General features: G+C 35.8%; 1 protein-coding gene across 1 annotated transcript in view; it reads left to right on the top strand.

Moving 5' to 3' along the window:
• MCU (mitochondrial calcium uniporter) overlaps positions 1-19,133 on the top strand; it is a 226,649-nt gene that overhangs the window by 178,956 nt on the left and 28,560 nt on the right. The window contains exons 3-4 of the mRNA XM_060091983.1: positions 12,380-12,550; positions 14,180-14,284. Coding sequence (XP_059947966.1) covers positions 12,380-12,550; positions 14,180-14,284 — 276 coding nt within the window. The remainder of the gene's footprint in view (positions 1-12,379; positions 12,551-14,179; positions 14,285-19,133) is intronic.

Raw genomic sequence — 19,133 nt, 5'->3', positions numbered from 1 at the left:
CCATAGCAGGTAATATGAAGGAAATCATTTTCCAATGCAACAAAACGATTGTATCTAAAATTTTTATGTATAAATTGTTTTGAATTTTTTCAGGAAGTAGGTCTAAGAAGGGAATCCATATCTTCTTCAGGTTCTCAAGGAGGTCTATTATCCAAAAATACCTAGGCACATGGAATTTGTTTGTAAAACTTAAGCTTTTTTTCCCCTTGTTGCCCTCAGTGGAACAAGTCATTTTTGTTCTCTTGGGGTTTAAAGGCATGATTGGAAATTTTCTCATGGAAACTTATATGATTTTAGGCTTTGGGTTTTAAGACTGTAGTTTTTAGAAAAAGCAAGAAAAACTATTAAGGCAAGCATTTTTCCATATTCTCATTGAATCTCCTAAGCAGCCTTCTGAGGTATTAGACTCTCTGCATTATAGGTAAGGAAACGGAGGTAAAGTTATATTCAGTAATGGGCTCATGCATTCAAGGTGTCTCCTGTGGTAGAACTTCAGTACTACTAAATCTGAGGTTCCAAAATCCATCATTCTTCTACTGCACTTCACTCTCTGTACTTTAGGATTATATTCCACTTTTTACCACCCAGAAATTAAAGTGGACCAAGGGTCAAGGTTTAATGAAGTTACTTTCAAAGCAGCACCATAAAAAGCATTATTCTTTTTTGTTTGTTTGTTTAAATATTATTTATTTATTTATTTTGGCTGCATTGCGTCTTCTTTGCCGCGTGCAGGCTTTCTGTAGTTGTAGTGAGTGGGGGGCTATTCTTCATTGCAGTGCGTGGGCTTCTCATTGTGGTGGCTTCTCTTGCTGAGGAGCACGGGTTCTAGGCATGCGGGCTTCAGTAGTTGTGGCACTTAGGCTCAGTAGTTGTGGCTCCTGGGCTCTAGAGAGCAGTCTCAGTAGTTGTGGCACATGGGCTTAGTTGCTCTGCGGCATGTGGGATCTTCCCAGACCAGGGCTCGAACCCATGTCCCCTGTATTGGCAGGCGGATTCTTAACCACTGCACCACCAGGTAAGTCCCAAAAGCATTATTCATAAAAAGAAAAATATGTTAGAGCACTATATTAGGACAGGATTTTATTTTTACAAAAGCAAAATAAAATAGTTAATTCTCAGTAGAATGAGTAGATGAATGGAAGGAAGGAAGAGGATTACCTTTCACTTAGCACAAATGCTTTTGACATTTATGAGAGATTAATTATCTTCATAAACAGATTTTAAAATAACCAGATTCAATGAAAGGTACATAGGTTGTACTACTATTTAACATAAAACCAATAATACCATGTATTTAAAAAAGATTTATAACTTTAAGTGTTTTCACAACTTTTATCATTTAAGCCTCGTAATAACTTCAAACAAATGTTTTTACATAGTTCTACAGAGAGAGGTTCAGTTGTACAAATACTAATTCACCTTAGGTTCACAATGAAATATATAGCTGATTTCACTAAGTTAATTTATACTGCCACTTAGAAGGACCCAAATGACTGGATTTATCAAACTACTAAAGTTATGATTCTATAATTGGGCTTTCTTATACTGATATCAAAAGACATTTTTTACATAAATATTTACCTGCTTTTCAAAATGAGTGTTCTTCAAATGATAGTATGTGACAGATTTATCATTTTTAATATACTATGAATAATTTAAAGAAATTTTAAATCATCTATTTTACATACCTAAGTAAATTTGAGGATGTTTTTGCCCTAATGTATAAGGAAGGGCCTTACTATCACCTAAATAATATTTAATTTATTCTATTAAAATGATAATCTTATGTTTTCTCTAGTATATCATAATTAATGAAAAAGGATATGGACCTTTGGAATTATATTTATGAACAGAGAAGTGAATATTAAAAATAAATTATTTGAAAGTATCTATGAATGAAAACTAATTTAAAAATCTGTAAAGCGTTTATTGAGAATAATAAACTTTATTCAAGGACCTAAAAAAAGATAGAAATAAATGCAGAGTTATAATATGTTAATGGATATGAGGACAACATTGTAACAATTGTCAGTTTCCCTCACACAAATTTATAAACTCACTACAGTGCTAATATGAACCTCAATAGGAGCTGATGAACTTATTCAAAAATTTAAATGAAAGAATAAAACTATACAAATACTTAAGATAAATTTGGAGTAGAAAGGGGGGGAAAGGTTTACCTAAACCACATATTAAGATGTATTTTTAAAACCATAATACTCAAAACAGTGGAGTATTGGTGCAGGAAAGATTGTAGGATCAGATTAGAGAAACCTTGCATATATGGAAATTTGACATGTGATAGAATTAGCTTTGTAAATCAGGAGAAGGGGCAGAGTCAATGGTGCTGTTACAATTGATTTTTTATTTCACAAAAGTATATTTCAGATGGCATAAGGAGTAAAATGTGAAACAGCTCTAAAAGAAAAAAAAAGTTAGCCTAATTTATATCAGAAACTAAAACATGCCTCCAGAAAGCTATTAGAACTAATAAATGAATTCAGTTAAATTTCAGGGTACAAAATTAATATGTAGAAATCTGTTATAGGAATTCTCTGTTGGTCCAATGGTTAGGACTCTGCACTTCCACTGCAGGGGGCATGGGTTCGATCCCTGGTTGGGGAGCTAAGATCCTGGAAGGCGCGTGGTGCAGCCAAAAAAAAAAAAAAAAAAAAAAAAAACTGTTATGTTTCGATAAACTAACAGTGAATTATCAGGAAGAGAAATTAAGAAAACAATCTCATTTACAATTGCATCAAAAACAATAAAATACCTACGAATAAATCTAACCAAGGAGGTAAATACTTGTACTTAGATAACTGTAAGACATTGATGAAAGAAATCCAAGATGACACGAACAAATGGAAAGATATACCATGCTCATGTATTGGAAGAATTAATCTTGTTAAAATGATCATACTCCCCAAGGCAATCTACAAATTCAGCACAATCCCTATCAAAATACCAACGGCATTTTTCACAGAACTGGAACAAATAACCCCAAACTTTGTATAGAAACACAAAAGACCCCAAATAGCCAAAAGAATCTTGAGAAAGAAGAACAAAGCTGGAGGTATCGTATTCCCTGGTTTCAGACTAAACTACAAAGCTACTATATCAAAATAGTGTGGTACTGGCACAAAAACAGACACATAGATCAATGGACCAGAATAGAGATTGCAGAAATAAATCCACACTTACATGGTCAATTAATCTAAAACGAAGGGGGCAAGAATATACAATGGGGAAAAGACAGCCTCTTCAATAAATGATGTTGGAAAAACTGGACAGCTACATGCCAAAGAATCAAAATGGACTACTTTCTCACACCATATACAAAAATAAACTCAAAATGGGTTAAAGACTTAAATGTAAGACCTGAAACCATAAAACTCCTAGGAGAAAACATAGGCAGTACACTCTTTGACATAGGTCTTAGCAATATTTTTTGGGTACATCTCAGGCAAGGTAAACAAAAGCAAAAATAAACAGATGGGGCCACATCAAACTAAAAAGCTTTTGCACAGCAAAGGAAACTATCAACAAAATGAAAAGGCACCCTATTGAATAGGAGAAGATATTTGCAAATGATATATCTGATAAGAGGTTAACGTCCAAATTATATAAAGAACTCATACAACTCAACATCAAAGAAACAAACAACCTGATTAAAAAATGGGCAGGGCTTCCCTGGTGGCGCAGTGGTTGGGGGTCCGCCTGCCGATGCAGGGGGCGGGGGTTCGTGCCCCGGTCCGGGAGGATCCCACGTGCCGCGGAGCAGCTGGGCCCGTGAGCCATGGCCACTGGGCCTGCGCGTCCAGAGCCTGTGCCCCGTGGCGGGAGAGGCCACAACAGTGAGAGGCCCGCAGATCACAAAAAAAAAAAAAAAAAAAAAAAAATGGGCAAAGGACCTGAAGAGACATTTTTCCAAAGAAGACAAACAGATGGCCAACAGACACATGAAAATATGCTCAATATCACTAATCATCAGGAAAATGCAAATCAAAACTACAATGAGATATCACTCACTCCTGTCAGAATGGCTATTATCAAAAATACTAGAAATCACAAGTTTTGGGGAGGATGTGAAGAAAAGGGAAACCCCATGCACTGTTGGTGGGAATGTATTGATAAACTGGTGTAGCCACTATGGAAAACAGTATGGAGGTTCCTCAAAAAATTAAAAATATAACTACTATACGATTAAGCAATTCTACTTCCAGGTATTTTTCCCTGTGTTCATTGTAGCATTATTTACAGTATCCAAGATATTGACACAACCTAAGTGTCCATAGATAGATAAATGGATAAACAAGAGGTGGTATATATGTACAAGAGCATATTACTCAGCCATAAAAAAGGAGGACGTCTTGCCATTTGGGACAACATGGATGGACCTTAGGAACTTCATGTAACCTTGCTGGACTTTATTGTTCTTAGCTGTAGAAGAAGGGCATTAGTCTGTATGATTTCTCTGACCCTTCCAACACTAAAATTCTATTACTGTGTTTCACATTCTTGATGCAGAATAGAACAGAAAGGGGAAAGAAAAGAAACAGATGATGGTAAGATCATAAACCACTGGAATCATCCATCATATAATATAAAGTTCAGTTCAAAGTATCTCTGCAGAAAACACCCTAAATGTGCTTCCTTATTGTACCAGTTCCCTTTCATAATAAGTCCTTAAGAAATATACAGTCATGTTGAAACCAAGCAGGACCCTGTGGGGCTCCTGGGTACAAGTCCTTTCTGTGTCCCCGTTTTGTTTGTAGAAAATGGGCTCCATTCAGCCTCATCCTTCCCTGAGTTCCAAAGGGCTGGTTCAAACAGTTGCTAATCAGGGAGGGGAGGGAATGCAGAAACAGGGAGGAACAGTTAAGAAGCAATAATGCAGCCTTGGGGCAGGGTCCTGGTTCCTCCTCAAGGAATGTACATGACAGTATCTTTGAGTTCTTCTGCAGGAACTAAGGCCCCCACCCAGGTGGAAGATGGTAACTTCAGGCTGGGCACATGATTCCTGGGGCACCACCCTGTTACCTCACCACCAACCAATCAGAAGAAAGTCACAAACCCTGCAGCCCTCACCCCAAACTTTGCCTATAAAAACTTCTCCCCCAAAACCATTGGGGAGTTTGGGATTTTTGAGCACACCCATTCTCCTTGACTGGCCCTGCAATAAACCTTTCTCTGCTTCATACTCTGACGTTTTGGTTTGTTTGGCCTCACTGTGCGTCAGGCACACGAACTTGTGTTCAGTAACGGTGTTCATAAAATGATATATTTTAGAGGAGATTTTACTAATTATTTTGAACACCAACTAATTTTCCTACTATGAATTTTTAACAGTTGGCTAAATAACAAGCATTTGTATTATATGACTTTTTCTACACCTAATGCTCCAAAGCCTTTTTTTTTTTTTTAATATATTACTTCTTCAACCCCATGTGACTGTTGTCCTTGCACTTCTCTTCTTACTCTGGAAAATTCCTTGCCTTTTAATTTTTATTCCTAAATCAGTTGTCATATTCTGTCTCTCAGTATTTGTATGGGATGCCCCATAATTTTTAGGTTGCTTTGAACCACGCTGCTATAGAACATACTTAGATTATTTCTTATTTATTGAAATGGAAATCAAAGCAAAAGATTTTTTTAAACCAACCAAAAAGTTACTTGATGCAATTTACACTTAAAAAGAGTATTTATCTCTAGAGAATAGTAGCTGACAGCTGTCATTAGCTTGTAAATTCCCATTGTGACTTCACTACAACCAACAGCAATTTTGTATATTGTTAAACTTGAGGAACTATGGTAATTGTTATTCTTTGGTTGCAAAACAAGAAATCTGACATTTGCATTACAATCTAGTGTGTGGGAAAGAAGGAGACCTGGGGATTTATTTCAAAAGCAGTATTGTAGTAAAGGTTTGTCAGTTCTGAAATGTGCTATCCATGCAGAGTTTCTCAAAGCTTTCATATTTAATTCCTTTTAAAGGCTTCATAATCTTTAAAGGAAAAAGTTAAACTGAGTGATAAAGACCTTAATTTTATCTGTTGACTTTGTCTCAGTTATTTAAAAACAGTAACCCCTAAGCACTTTCCTGTGAAACTGATGTATTAGTGAAATCTTCCATACTTTATGTGTTTAAGATTCACAGATTCCTATCTTTTATTTAAATCCAACTCTGTCTACTTCTTGAAATCTGTGTGTGAATATTTTTGCATATATCAATAGAAAGAAGACTGGATTGGGGGGAAGAAAACACCAGGTAGACAAGTTAATCACCGAATTTTATGACCCCATCATCATTACTGCGTATAGAACAAATAGGGATATTTATGTTGCTGGCTCTGACTTTACGGAAACAATGGATTGCTAAGGATTCTTTTAAAAATGAGAAAGAAAATGACAAAAATTTCAAGTTACTTTAGATATTGAAAACTTTACCCAGAGATAAACCCACGGACATATGGTCACCTTATCTTTGATAAAGGAGGCAGGAATGTACAGTGGAGAAAGGACAGTCTCTTCAATAAGTGGTGCTGGGAAAACTGGACAGGGACATGTAAAAGTATGAGATTAGATCACTCCCTAACACCATACACAAAAATTAGCTCAAAATGGATTAAAGACCTAAATGTAAGGCCAGACACTATCAAACTCCTAGAGGAAAACATAGGCAGAACACTCTATGACATAAATCACAGCAAGATCCTTTTTGACCCACCTCCTAGAGAAATGGAAATAAAGACAAAAATAAACACATGGGACCTAATGAAACTTAAAAGCTTTTGCACAGCAAAGGAAACCATAAACAAGACGAAAAGACAACCCTCAGAATGGGAGAAAATATTTGCAAATGAAGCAACTGACAAAGGATTAATCTCCAAAATTTATAAGCAGCTCATGCAGCTCAATAGCAAAAAAACAAACAACCCAATCCAAAAATGGGCAGAAGACCTAAATAGACATTTCTCCACAGAAGATATACAGACAGCCAACAAACACATGAAAGGATGCTCAACATCTTTACTCATTAGAGAAATGCAAATCAAAACTACAATGAGATATCATCTCACACCAGTCAGAATGGCCATCATCAAAAAATCTAGAGACAATAAATGCTGGAGAGGGTGTGGAAAAAAGGGAACACTCTTGCACTGCTGGTGGGAATGTGAATTGGTACAGCCACTATGGAGAACGGTATGGAGGTTCCTTAAAAAACTACAAATAGAACTACCATATGACCCAGCAATCCCACTACTGGGCATATACCCTGAGAAAACCATAATTCAAAAAGAGACATGTACCAAAATGTTCATAGCAGCCCTATTTACAATAGCCCGGAGATGGAAACAACCTAAGTGTCCATCATCGGATGAATGGATAAAGAAGATGTGGCACATATATACAATGGAATATTACTCAGCCATAAAAAGAAATGAAATTGAGCTATTTGTAATGAGGTGGATGGACCTAGAGTCTGTCATACAGAGTGAAGTAAGTCAGAAAGAGAAAGACAAATACTGTATGCTGACACATATATATGGAATTTAAGAAAAAAATGTCATCAAGAACATAGGGGTAACACAGGAATAAAGACACAGACCTACTAGAAAAAAAAAAAAAAAGAAAAGAAAACTTTAGGTGGTACATGCTATGTATTAAGTTTATATTACTATTTTTGGCCTTTTTCCTTAGGAAACTCAGACTCTCCTTTTGGAAGGAATAAACAGAGATTTCTGACTTTGCTTCTTTTTAGTTTTTATGTAAAAATTCAAATCATGTATCCACAAAGGATTAACTGCTGTGGGAATTGCTGTCCTGCTGTCAACAGCTAGAACACCAGATAGAATACATGAAAATACTGTTTCTAAACATTGGACAGTAGGCAAGACAGGAGTTTGATCTCTGAGAAAAGAGAAGCAAATGAAATTAACCTTACATTGCTTCAGTTTGCAGCCTGAGGCTTTGGTTAAATTCTAAACCACAAGGCCAGGCTATAACTACTTCCAAGGAAATAGCAATTACCAGAAGCTGTAAAATGAATAACTCTTAGTGCTCACTCAGGGCCAGAAATCATTTGACTTCCCACCACCTAGAGAGGAGAGACATCACTGAATACATGAACATTCAGCAGAGACTCCCAGAAGAACCATGACTTGGAAGTGGGGCCAAATTGGCCCTAGAATAAAGGATTCTCTAGATCTGTCTTAAAAGACCTGAGAGGATCAAGCTAATATGCAAGCAACTTAACTATACAACAAGATCTGGTATTCAGCAATGTAAAAGTCACAATGGCTAATCTCTCATCAAATATTACTAGGCATGTGAAGACGCTGCAGGGTGGGAGGTGGTGGGGCCAGAATCAGTCAATAGAACCAGACCTACGAATGACAGAAATGATGGAATTAACAGAGAAGGATTTTAAAATAGTTATTATAAATGTGACCCTTATATTCAGAGAGAAAGAAGAAAACATAAGCATAATATGAAGAAAAATAGAACATAGAACAATAAACAAAGGGAACTTGTAGAGGTGAAAAATATATCTGAAATGAAAACCAATATAAATGGAATTAATAGCAGATTAAACACTGCAGAGGAAAAGATCAGTGACATTGACATACATAGCAATTAAAACTATCCAAAATGAATCTGAGAGGGGAAGACTCCTAAAATAATATGAACAGAGTTTTAGTGCCCTGTGTGACAGTACCACATGGTCTAATATAAGTGTAATTGGAATCCCATAAGGAGAGGGGTGGGAGACATAAAAAATATTTGAATAATGGCCAAAATTTTTCCAAATTTGATGAGAACGATGAGCCCACAGAGCTAAGAAATTTAACAATTCCCAAACAGAATAATCATAAAGAAAACCATAGAAAGGAACATTATAATCAGATTGCTGAAAACCAATGCTAAAGAGAAAATATTAAAAGCAGCCAGAGGGAAAAAGACATATTACATACAAAGGAACAAAGATAAGAATATACACAAATTTATCATATACTGTGCAAACCAGAAGGCAAGTTCTTTAGAGCACTAAAAGGAAAAAAAAAAAAAAAGCCAACCTAGAATATTTTACATAGCAAAAATGTCTTTCAAAATTGAAGATGAAATAAAGACTTTTTCTCACTTTACCAAAACTGAGAGAATTTATTGTCAACATATCTGCACAACAAGAAATGTTTAAGGAAGCTCTTGAGACAAAAGGAAAATGATACCAAATGGAAATGTGGATCTATACCAGAAACAATGAGGAACACCAGAGGGTAAATATGTGTATAAATATAAAAGACATTTTTCTCATTTTAAAATTTCTTTAAAGTATAATCAGTTATCAAAGTAAAAATAATGTATTGTGTGGTTTATAACATGTAGAAATAAAATATAGAACAATACAGGGGGAATGGAAGTATATTGCTGTAAGGTTCTCTACACTATACCTAAAGTGGTATGATATTACTTGAAGGTTAACTGTGATAAGTTAAAAATGTATATTGTAAACCCTTGAGTAGGGTTCAGCAAACCCAACAGGCCAAGTCCAGTGCACTCCTTAGTTTTGTAAATAAAGTTTGTTGAAACAGCCATGCATATTCGTTTACATATTGCCTAGGGCTGCTTTTGCACCACAGTGCAGAGTCTAAAGTTGCAGCAGAGATCTTATGGCCTACAAAGCCTAAAGTATTTAATGTCTGTCTAACCCTTTACAGAAAAAGTTTGGCAATACCTGCTATAGAGTAACCCCAAAATATGAAAAGGTACAGTTAATAAGCCAATTGTAGAGATTAAATGTAATTTAAAAATACTCAGTTAATCTAAAAGAGGGCATGAATCGAAGAAAAGTGGAAGAAAGAAGAGTTGAGTCAAGAAAAGTAGCAAGATGGCAGACATACACAACAATATTTATAATTTATTAAATGCTAATGATATACACACTTTAATTAAAAGACCTTGATTGTCAGATTGGATAAAATGGGAAGACTCAACCATATGCTGCCTGCAGGAAACCCACTTGAAATATAAAGACATGGGTAGGTTAGACGTAAAAGGATGAGAAAAGGTATACCATATGTCCACACAAAGACTTGTGAATAAATAATCATAAAAGGTTTATTCATAGTAGTCCAAAACTGGAAACAATCCACATGTCAATCAACAGGTGAATGGTTGAACAAATTGTGGTGTATCCACAATTTTAAATGCTACTCAGCAATAAAAACAAATTAACTACTAATGCATGCAGCAACACTGGTGAATCTCAGAATCATTATGCTGAAAGAAAGAAGCCAGATAAAAAGAGTACATGCTGTATGATTCCAGTAGTATAAAACTCTAGAAAAACTAAATATAATCTGTGGTGAAAAAATCCAATCAGTAGTTGCCCAGGGGTTAACTTGAATCGGGATCAAGAGAATTTGGAGGGGCTAATGGAAATGTTCTTTATCTTGATTATTATGTCAAAATTCATCAAATGTTCATTTAAAATAAGAGTGTACATTGTTATTTATAAACTATGCTTCAATAAGTGTTACTTTTAAAATTTAAGTCACGAAACAATGTAGTGTGAGGCTTTTGTATTCATTGTAGGCACTATAATTTATTAGACCAGGCGAGGAAATAAGATGTAAATGACTACAACTATAAAAAGTTTGATGCATTTAGAATCTCCAGAACATTATTCTATGTATATTTCCTCTCGGCTCTTCAATTTTGAGGGATACGAATCCTTAAAAACTTTATAGAGTGGATCTTTTGATTCTTAAAAAAAGCTAATAAAGAAACATTATTAGGGACTTCCCTGGTGGCGCAGTGGTTAAGAATCCGCCTGCCAACGCAGGGGACAAGGGTTTGAGCCCTGGTCTGGGAAGATCCCTCATGCCGCAGAGCAACCAAGCCTGTGCACCACAAGTACTGAGCCTGCGCTCTAGAGCCCACGAGCCACAACTACTGAAGCCCACGCACCTAGAGCCTGTGCTTCACAACAAGAGAAGCCACCGCAGTGAGAAGCCCGCACACCACAACGAAGAGTAGCTCCCGCTCGCTACAACCAGAGAAAGCCCGCGTGCTGCAAGGAAGACCCAATGCAACCAAAAATTAATTAATTTAAAAAATATTTTTAAAAAAGAAACATCACTCATCTTAAAGCAGTATGCTAAGTGGGGTTTTTTAATTAATTTATTTATTATTTTTGGCTGAATTCCATACCAGATTTGATTCCAAACCCTGTTTTCCTTTCACAGACTAGTGATAAATTATCATCTTTATTTATTTTTTAAAAATATTTATTTATTTATTTGGTTGCACCAGGTCTTAGTTGTGGCAGGTGGGCTCCTTAATTGCAGCACGTGGGCTCCTTAGTTGTGGCATGTGAACTCTTAGTTGCAGCATGCATGTGGGATCTAGCTCCCTGACCAGGGATTGAACCCAGGCCCCCTGCATTGGGAGCACGAAGTCTTATCCACTGTGCCATCAGGGAAATCCCTAAATTATCATCTTTAAATGCTTGGTTGCTTGTGTAAAAAATTGTGGTTCAAAATTTATTTATTAAAAGATTCATTTGAAAATTATTTTGAAAGAGTTATTCTGGCATTTGTTTTAGGGACTAAGGTTCTATAAATCAAGACTGTTAAGGAACAAGATAAGGAAATAAGGAATTCTGTGCCGTTCTGTTGTAGAAAATCCTTTCAGTTGTGTAGCTTATGATAATGGTTCCCTTAATAACGTTTTGTTAGTAAATCCCAAATGTTGAGCTTTGGCCTCTTGCTAACCTCAGGAAGATGTTCAAGAGAACTTTAAAGGAATTGTTTTTTATTATATCATAATATGTCCAAGTTGTATAAGAGAATGCTTACTTATCAAGCACCTTGGATATAATATTATACGTACTACAGAAATATGAGTTGATTGTCCTTGAGTAAGTCTCACTTATTAGTGTACTTTCACATGTCATTCCCCACAGATTCTTAAAAAAGCTCTGGCTCCCGAGAGCCACCTCCTACAGTGTATAGAATTTGGCCCAGCAATCTCTGTCTACTTAATAAAAGTATACTAAATGGATTCAGGGTTTGTATTCACCAATACCAAGAACTTTACCTTAAATTCCTGGGAAAGCCTCTCTTTGACCCACTTATAAGATAATCCTTTGCATATATTTTCTTTTTTCTGCAAAGTGTTGTGTGATAGATATGATCTTCCATAAGCCATTTCCTGAAATAACCTTCAACTAAAGCTAAAGGGCATATTCTTGAACCTTAGAAAACATTTTAAGCCACACTAACAATAATAAAACCCCATTTAAGAAGATTAATAATGTCACTTTAACTTATAATGAAATCTAATTATCATATGGTTATGGGTCTTTTTCATTCAGATGTGACAGTGGTGTATCAAAATGGGTTACCTGTGATATCTGTGAGGCTACCATCCCGGCGTGAACGCTGCCAGTTCACACTCAAACCTATCTCAGACTCTGTTGGTGTGTTTTTACGACAACTACAAGAAGAGGATCGGGGAATTGACAGAGTTGCAATCTATTCACCAGGTATAGTCACCTTCATTATTATTATTTTTTTAATTTTTATTGGAGCCTAGTTGCTTTACAATGTTGTGTTAGTTTCTGCTGTACAGCAAAGTGAATCAGTTATACATTTACATATATCCACTCTTTTTTAGGTTCTTTTCCCACATAGGCCATTAAATAGACATTTCACCAAGGAAGACATACAGATGGCCAAGAGGCACATGAAAAGATGCTCGACATCACTAATCATTAGAGAAATGCAAGTCAAAACTACAATGAGTTATCACCTCACGCCAGTCAGAATGGCCATCATCAAAAAATCTAGAAACAATAAATGCTGGAGAGGGTGTGGAGAAAAGGGAACCCTCCCATGCTGTTGGTGGGAATATAAATTGATACAGCCACTATGGAGAACAGTATGGAGGTTCCTTAAAAAACTAAAATAGAACTACCATACCACCCAGCAGTCCCACTACTGGGCATACACCTTCATTATTAATTCCCACCCACCCATCATTTCACTCCAAATTGTTTTTACACACACACACACACACACACACACACACACACACACACACACACACACACACACCACTGCAAAAGAATCCCATGCTCTTAACTTTAGGACACAATCTTTTGCTTAGCAAATGTCAAGAGAGACAGTGATTTCTCTCCCAATTTTCAGAATATGATTGCTCAGTTTTAGCAAGGGTATATACACACAGGGATCTCATTCAAAAGCACCTCACATATAATGCCATGGGCAAAGATGAACCATCAATCACATTTATACTTTTGAGACCTTTTGTCATTACCTTAGGTGTAGAATAAACTTTTCTAGTGGTTGAGCCATCATCTCTGAAGATATGAAATATTAGGCCTTCTTTTTAAATCTTCTTAGGTCTTTCACATAAATGTTTACAAAATAAAGACATATGGTTTGAAAATAATATAAAATAAGGCACTAAAAATTCCCATTTGACATAATATCCATTTCATTTATTTATTTTTTAAGTGCCTTACATTTTTCCCACTTTCACTTTGAAAATTTTTAAACCTATAGAGAACGTAAAAGCCTAGTACAGTAAGTACCTATTTACCGTTGGATTTACTCAGTTGTTGCTAATTTGCCACATTTCTGTAGTTTAAATATTTTAAATATTCTTAATTCTTAATTCATCTTGTAATATAATTAATAGATCAGCTTGGTGTACTTTGCTAACCCTAGCATCTGCCCCTACTGGATTATTGGCAACTAATCAGTAACTACACTGCAAAGTACCATATATTAGAAAACATTGGGTGTTTTACTCAACCAACTTCCATCATAGACATCCATGCACCTCTCCCAGTGACCCTAGATTTCCAGCTGACACCTATACATCTATGTAATTATTTCACTTGTTCATAAAGTTCTTCCAGAAAAACACGTTGTTAAATCTTTACCAAGAAGATTGCCATGAAAACAAAAAGCCTCAGATAGTATAAGCTTTGTTTAGCATAGAACTTAGGGATAAGGCAAAAAGTTAACTGAAATTTAAAAGAGAAGACATAATTTTAAAATCTATTTTGAGGATTGCTTTTTTCTTGACCATTCTTGAATAATTATGGACATATGACCTTAAAATTTTCACATTTAAATTTTCACAGATGGCGTTCGAGTTGCTGCCTCAACAGGAATAGACCTCCTCCTCCTTGATGACTTTAAACTGGTCATTAATGACTTAACGTATCATGTACGACCACCAAAGAGAGGTAACAAGTAACCTTGATAAGGTCAGAGAAATGTGAGAACGGCTTTTGGAAAGAACTTTTTTTCCCCTGGGTATACTTGAGAAACAGACAGTATTCAAAGAGCAGTCAAAGTTTTACATATAGGTAGCACTTCACTAGTACACTGACTAAAACATAGACACCAGAATGCTTTATTATTGGCTCTTGTCACTGTTTCACATAAATGAGTGTTCTACATAACTTAAACTCCTTCCTTCCATACAAGCTGAAAGTCATATTATTTTAATAACGTTACTGGGGGAATCTTTTTTAAAAATTATGGAATTCCCTGTCCTCTTAAACATTTGTAACAGGAATTAACCCCTTTTTTGATGGCTGAAGGTTAGCAGTTTGAAACTCAATTATTGTACAATAATAGTCCTTGGGAACTTCGGACAAGAATATGCTTTTATGCGAAAAAAATGGGATATTTGCCTCCTGTGCCAGAAAACTCAGTAATCAAATATTTTCATGAACTACTTTTAAAAACCAAAGTTAATGCAAAAAATCCATGATAAACAAAATATCAAAAATTTAAATAAAGACAAAGTTAGTTTTACTGATTTTTCTTTTCACCCCACACTCCGATATGGCTTTGCACAGTACTGATGCTGTTAAATAGCCCTCTAAAATAACATTTTGAAGTGTGTCTCTTTTGATCATCTTTCTCTCTTTGCCCTTGATACTCATTGTCACTCACTGCTGTCGTTAATTCCCCTTCCACCACCACCACCCCCTCCATCAGCTTCCTAGGACATTTGTTATTTTCCATTTTGCTTTTGAGAATTGTGTCTAATGTAGAAAAAGTTCTAAGTAAAAGCCTAAGTATTGAATGCCTCCAACATCTGGTCCACATCTACCTTTAAAGTTTTTCTCTTTTCTTCTTAAAAGATGCCTACTTTTCCTCCACCCTCTAGTTCCTTTGCTCTTTCCTTTACCATCTCAGTGTTTTCTCACCTTTCCTCTAAGATGCCTTTTTCTTTTCTTCCTAACCTCCTATTTCCTCAGGTCAAAATCATCAATGTCAGCTCTTCCATGATCCCATTCTTTCTTTTTCTTACTCCCTGCCAACCAGAAGTGGTTATTCTCTTCTCTGAATTCTTCATTCCTTTTCTTTTCAAATGATCAGAGGGAAGGCACTGTGATTTTTGTATACCCCATTGACTTAGGTAGTCATCCTATATTGAGCAAGTTAAATGAGTTAAAGAATCCTTTAAATAGTAAGACATTACTGAATCAGATTTTATTAAGTTGGAATAATTGAACATGTAGACCAAGGATTGTTAGCTATATATTAGCTATACTAATATGTTTTTCTTCTTTATTCCCTGATTCTTGGACTAGACCTTCTCTTTAAAATAACAGAAGTACAGGCCTTATTTTACTCCGTTTTTTTTGTTGTTCTTCTTCTTCTTTAAATTTGCTCTTTATTTTTTTCTGGCTTTATTGACATATAATTGACATATAACACTGTGTAGTTTAAAGTATACAGTGTGATGATTTTATATACTTATATGTTGAGAAATGATTACCACAACAGGATTAGTTAATACCTCCATCATCTCACATAATTACCATTTCTTTTTGATGAGAACACTTGAGATCTACTTTCTTAGCCACTTTAAAGTATACATTACAGTTTTGTTAACTATAGTCACCATGCTGTACATTAGATCCCCAGAACTTATTCATCTTATAATTGGAAAATTGGTACCCTTTGACCAACATAGAACTACTGTATGATCCAGCAATTCCACTTTGGTGTATATATCCAAAGGAAATGAAATCAGAATCTCAAAGAGATATCTACACTTCCATGTTCATTGCAGCATTATTCACAATAGCCATCTACAGATGAATGGATAAAGAAGATGTAGTATGTGTGTGTGTGTGTGTGTGTGTGTGTGTGTATCTAAAATATTATTCAGCCATGAGAGAGAAGGAAGCCCTGCCATTTGCAACAACATGGATAGACCTTATGTGTATATGTGAATTTCCTAGAGAGTTCATTCTATTTTGATTTTCTACTGCATTAGTAAAATATTAAAAGTTGACTAATATATTCTTATATAAAGTATAACAATCAGGAAAGTAAAGATTTATGTTGTCAAAAACTAGAGGTATTTTAATCAATGAATAATTCTAACCATCTTGTCTAATACTGTGTTTTAAAAAAAGAAATGAAAGTTTTAATTTTTTAAATAGGGCTATTCTCAAGTTGAATAAGGAAAGTAGAGGTAGAAACTGAAAAGGGGAGAAATTATATTTGATTCTCTGGTAATCAGTTTGGCAGCCTTACAACTCTTTGTTTTATCTGTATCTCAGAACTGTGGGATATCTATCCACCTTCCCTAGAAGTCAATTAGAATGTGAAGTTTGCAAGGGTCAGAAGTCTATAATTCATGGGATATTCGTAATTTGAAGTATGAAATTTGGTAAGCTCAATAATAACATTAGTATAAAACTTTAAAAGACCATTTTAATATTTAAATTTAGACATCAAATCTCTCTCAGCTCTGTTATTATTAGTCGATGAGCGATTATGTCATTATATACTTTTTTCACAGAAGCTTAAATAATACTGTTTTAAGTTCATAAACACTTTTCCCTCAATTTTTAAAACATAGTAAAAAAAATCTTTTTTTCTTTTGAAATAAACGTAAGATAGGTTTTCATTTTGTTTCCATCATATTATCTTCCTCCAAGTCACCACTGTTTGTCAGCTGCGGTGAGTTAAGAGAACAGTTGAATTTCTGTATTTGAGAGGGATGCCAATCATACAGATGAGTAAACATATTCCTCTTCCCCACATTGTAACTGTTTTTAGTGAAAAAGCTAAATGGAGAAAAGAAGTTGAAGGCACTAGGTTTTGGGTATTAGATAATGAGAAGAACACTAGGATTTTATATATACATGGAGCAGATGGAACAAATATACTTTATCTAATAAAAGTTAAAATAGTTAATGAAGGAAAACTTCTCCAGAGTAGTTTTAAGTTTTGACACAGTTTTTTTCTACTCATTCCTTACGCCCCTTTAATTTTCGCGTTTCTCTCCTATTTTTCTTTTCCCTGTGCATGGATAGCACTTTAGAGCTAAAAATGCTCTATGAATGTTGTGCACCAGTAAACCTTAACTTCACATACTTCACCAGGCACTGAGGATAGAGGGCTTATTCATATAGGATCTAATATAGCCATGTTTGATGTTTATGTGGGATTGGCAGTCATAGGTATTACAAATACCTAAGTACTGACAACCCTTGTACCTAATGCCAGAATTGGAGGGAAGAGGCAGGAAAAAACTGAAATGGAACAAGGGGGCAGGTCATAGCAGCAAGGCTAGTTGCAAGTTCCATTGCATTCTTTTGGTTACCAAAGCTGTATATGGCTGGATTCCCCTGTGACCACTGGTCTTGAAAGTTTTTGTGCTAAGGAGACTCATCTTGATTGGCAACACTAAGCCCTTTCCCCCATTTATCCATCCAGAGGATATTGGAGACCTTGCTTCTCTCCTAATAATGTAAGTAATTGAGAGAAAATGTTGAACAGGCAAACCAAATACCAACTATAATGAATACCTTATCAGAGACTCAGATAGCCAGAATCCTTCCCAAACCATTATAGTAGCTGAAAAGACTTTTTAATCCCCATTATTTGTGCACATCTCCCTGCCTTTGTGTACCTTAATTATCCTGGCACTGATGGCATGTGAAGAAACATTAATAAACATCTTAATTGCTTTTTTTTTTTTTTTTTTTTTTTGCGGTACGCGGGCCTTTCACTGTTGTGGCCTCTCCCATTGCGGAGCACAGGCTCTGGACATGCAGGCTCAGCATCCATGGCTCACGGGTCCAGCTGCTCCGCGGCCTGTGGGATCTTCCCAGACCGGGGCACAAACCCGTGTCCCCTGCATCGGCAGGCAGACTCTCAACCACAGCGCCACCAGGGAAGCCCCTTAACTGCATTTTTAGTGAAGCATACACAGATCATCCAGAAGTGTTTTTGTTAAGCCATTAGCAGATTTACCTTCTCTCTTCCTATAATTTCATCTCCAAAGAGGTGGGCAGATTTTTCAGGGTCAAGGGTTTGAGGTTGTTGTTTTCCTCCACCATGACAATACCTTGGAAGCATATTCTTCCTGTCAAGAAAATCTAACAAAATAAAGCTAAGTCTCTTGAGTTTGCCAGGGCTTTACTGATCAGAAAGATAACAACTCTGTGTTCAGCCAGGTCTAGAACTGGACATTGTGAGATTGATCTCCTATGAATTATCATTTTATAGTCTTTTCATTGCTGTTTGAAGGTATGTTGTAGCACATTAAATTTTATTTGTTTTGAATGGTAATGCATTCACAATGTTCAACTCCCAAAGTCAAAGAATATATGGGAAAAGATTTTCTCAGCCCTGTTTCACAGCCACCCTTTTCTCCTCTTACCAGCAAGCATTGTTCTTAGTTTCTTGTTTCCTATCAGAGAGTCAGTGCATTCATAAGCAAATGTGAATGCATAATCTTTTTTCCCTTTTTATGCAAATAATAGCATATCATACATATACTCTTCATGTTAGTCAGGGTTCAATTGGGGAAGCAGAAGCATGTGAATAAAGTGGAATAAAAGATTTATTATAGGAATGAGACTTTGTACAGTTGTAGATGAAGGTAAAGCAGTAAGTGTCTGTAAAGGGGAGCTTGGAAGATCAGAGAAAAGTTACTAAGTTTGAAGTGATGGCACATGTGGACAAATCAAAGCTTGCCAGGGAACCTGGAAATTCAAGTGCATCCAACTACTAGGATAAGAATTAACAAAGGAGGGCTGGTAGAGAGATCCCTAG

This window comes from Mesoplodon densirostris, chromosome 1 (assembly GCF_025265405.1).
Source record: "Mesoplodon densirostris isolate mMesDen1 chromosome 1, mMesDen1 primary haplotype, whole genome shotgun sequence".
Lineage (NCBI taxonomy): Eukaryota > Metazoa > Chordata > Mammalia > Artiodactyla > Ziphiidae > Mesoplodon > Mesoplodon densirostris.
The sequence above is the reverse complement of the archived record's forward strand: the minus strand, read 5'-3'. Positions and strand labels throughout refer to the sequence as shown.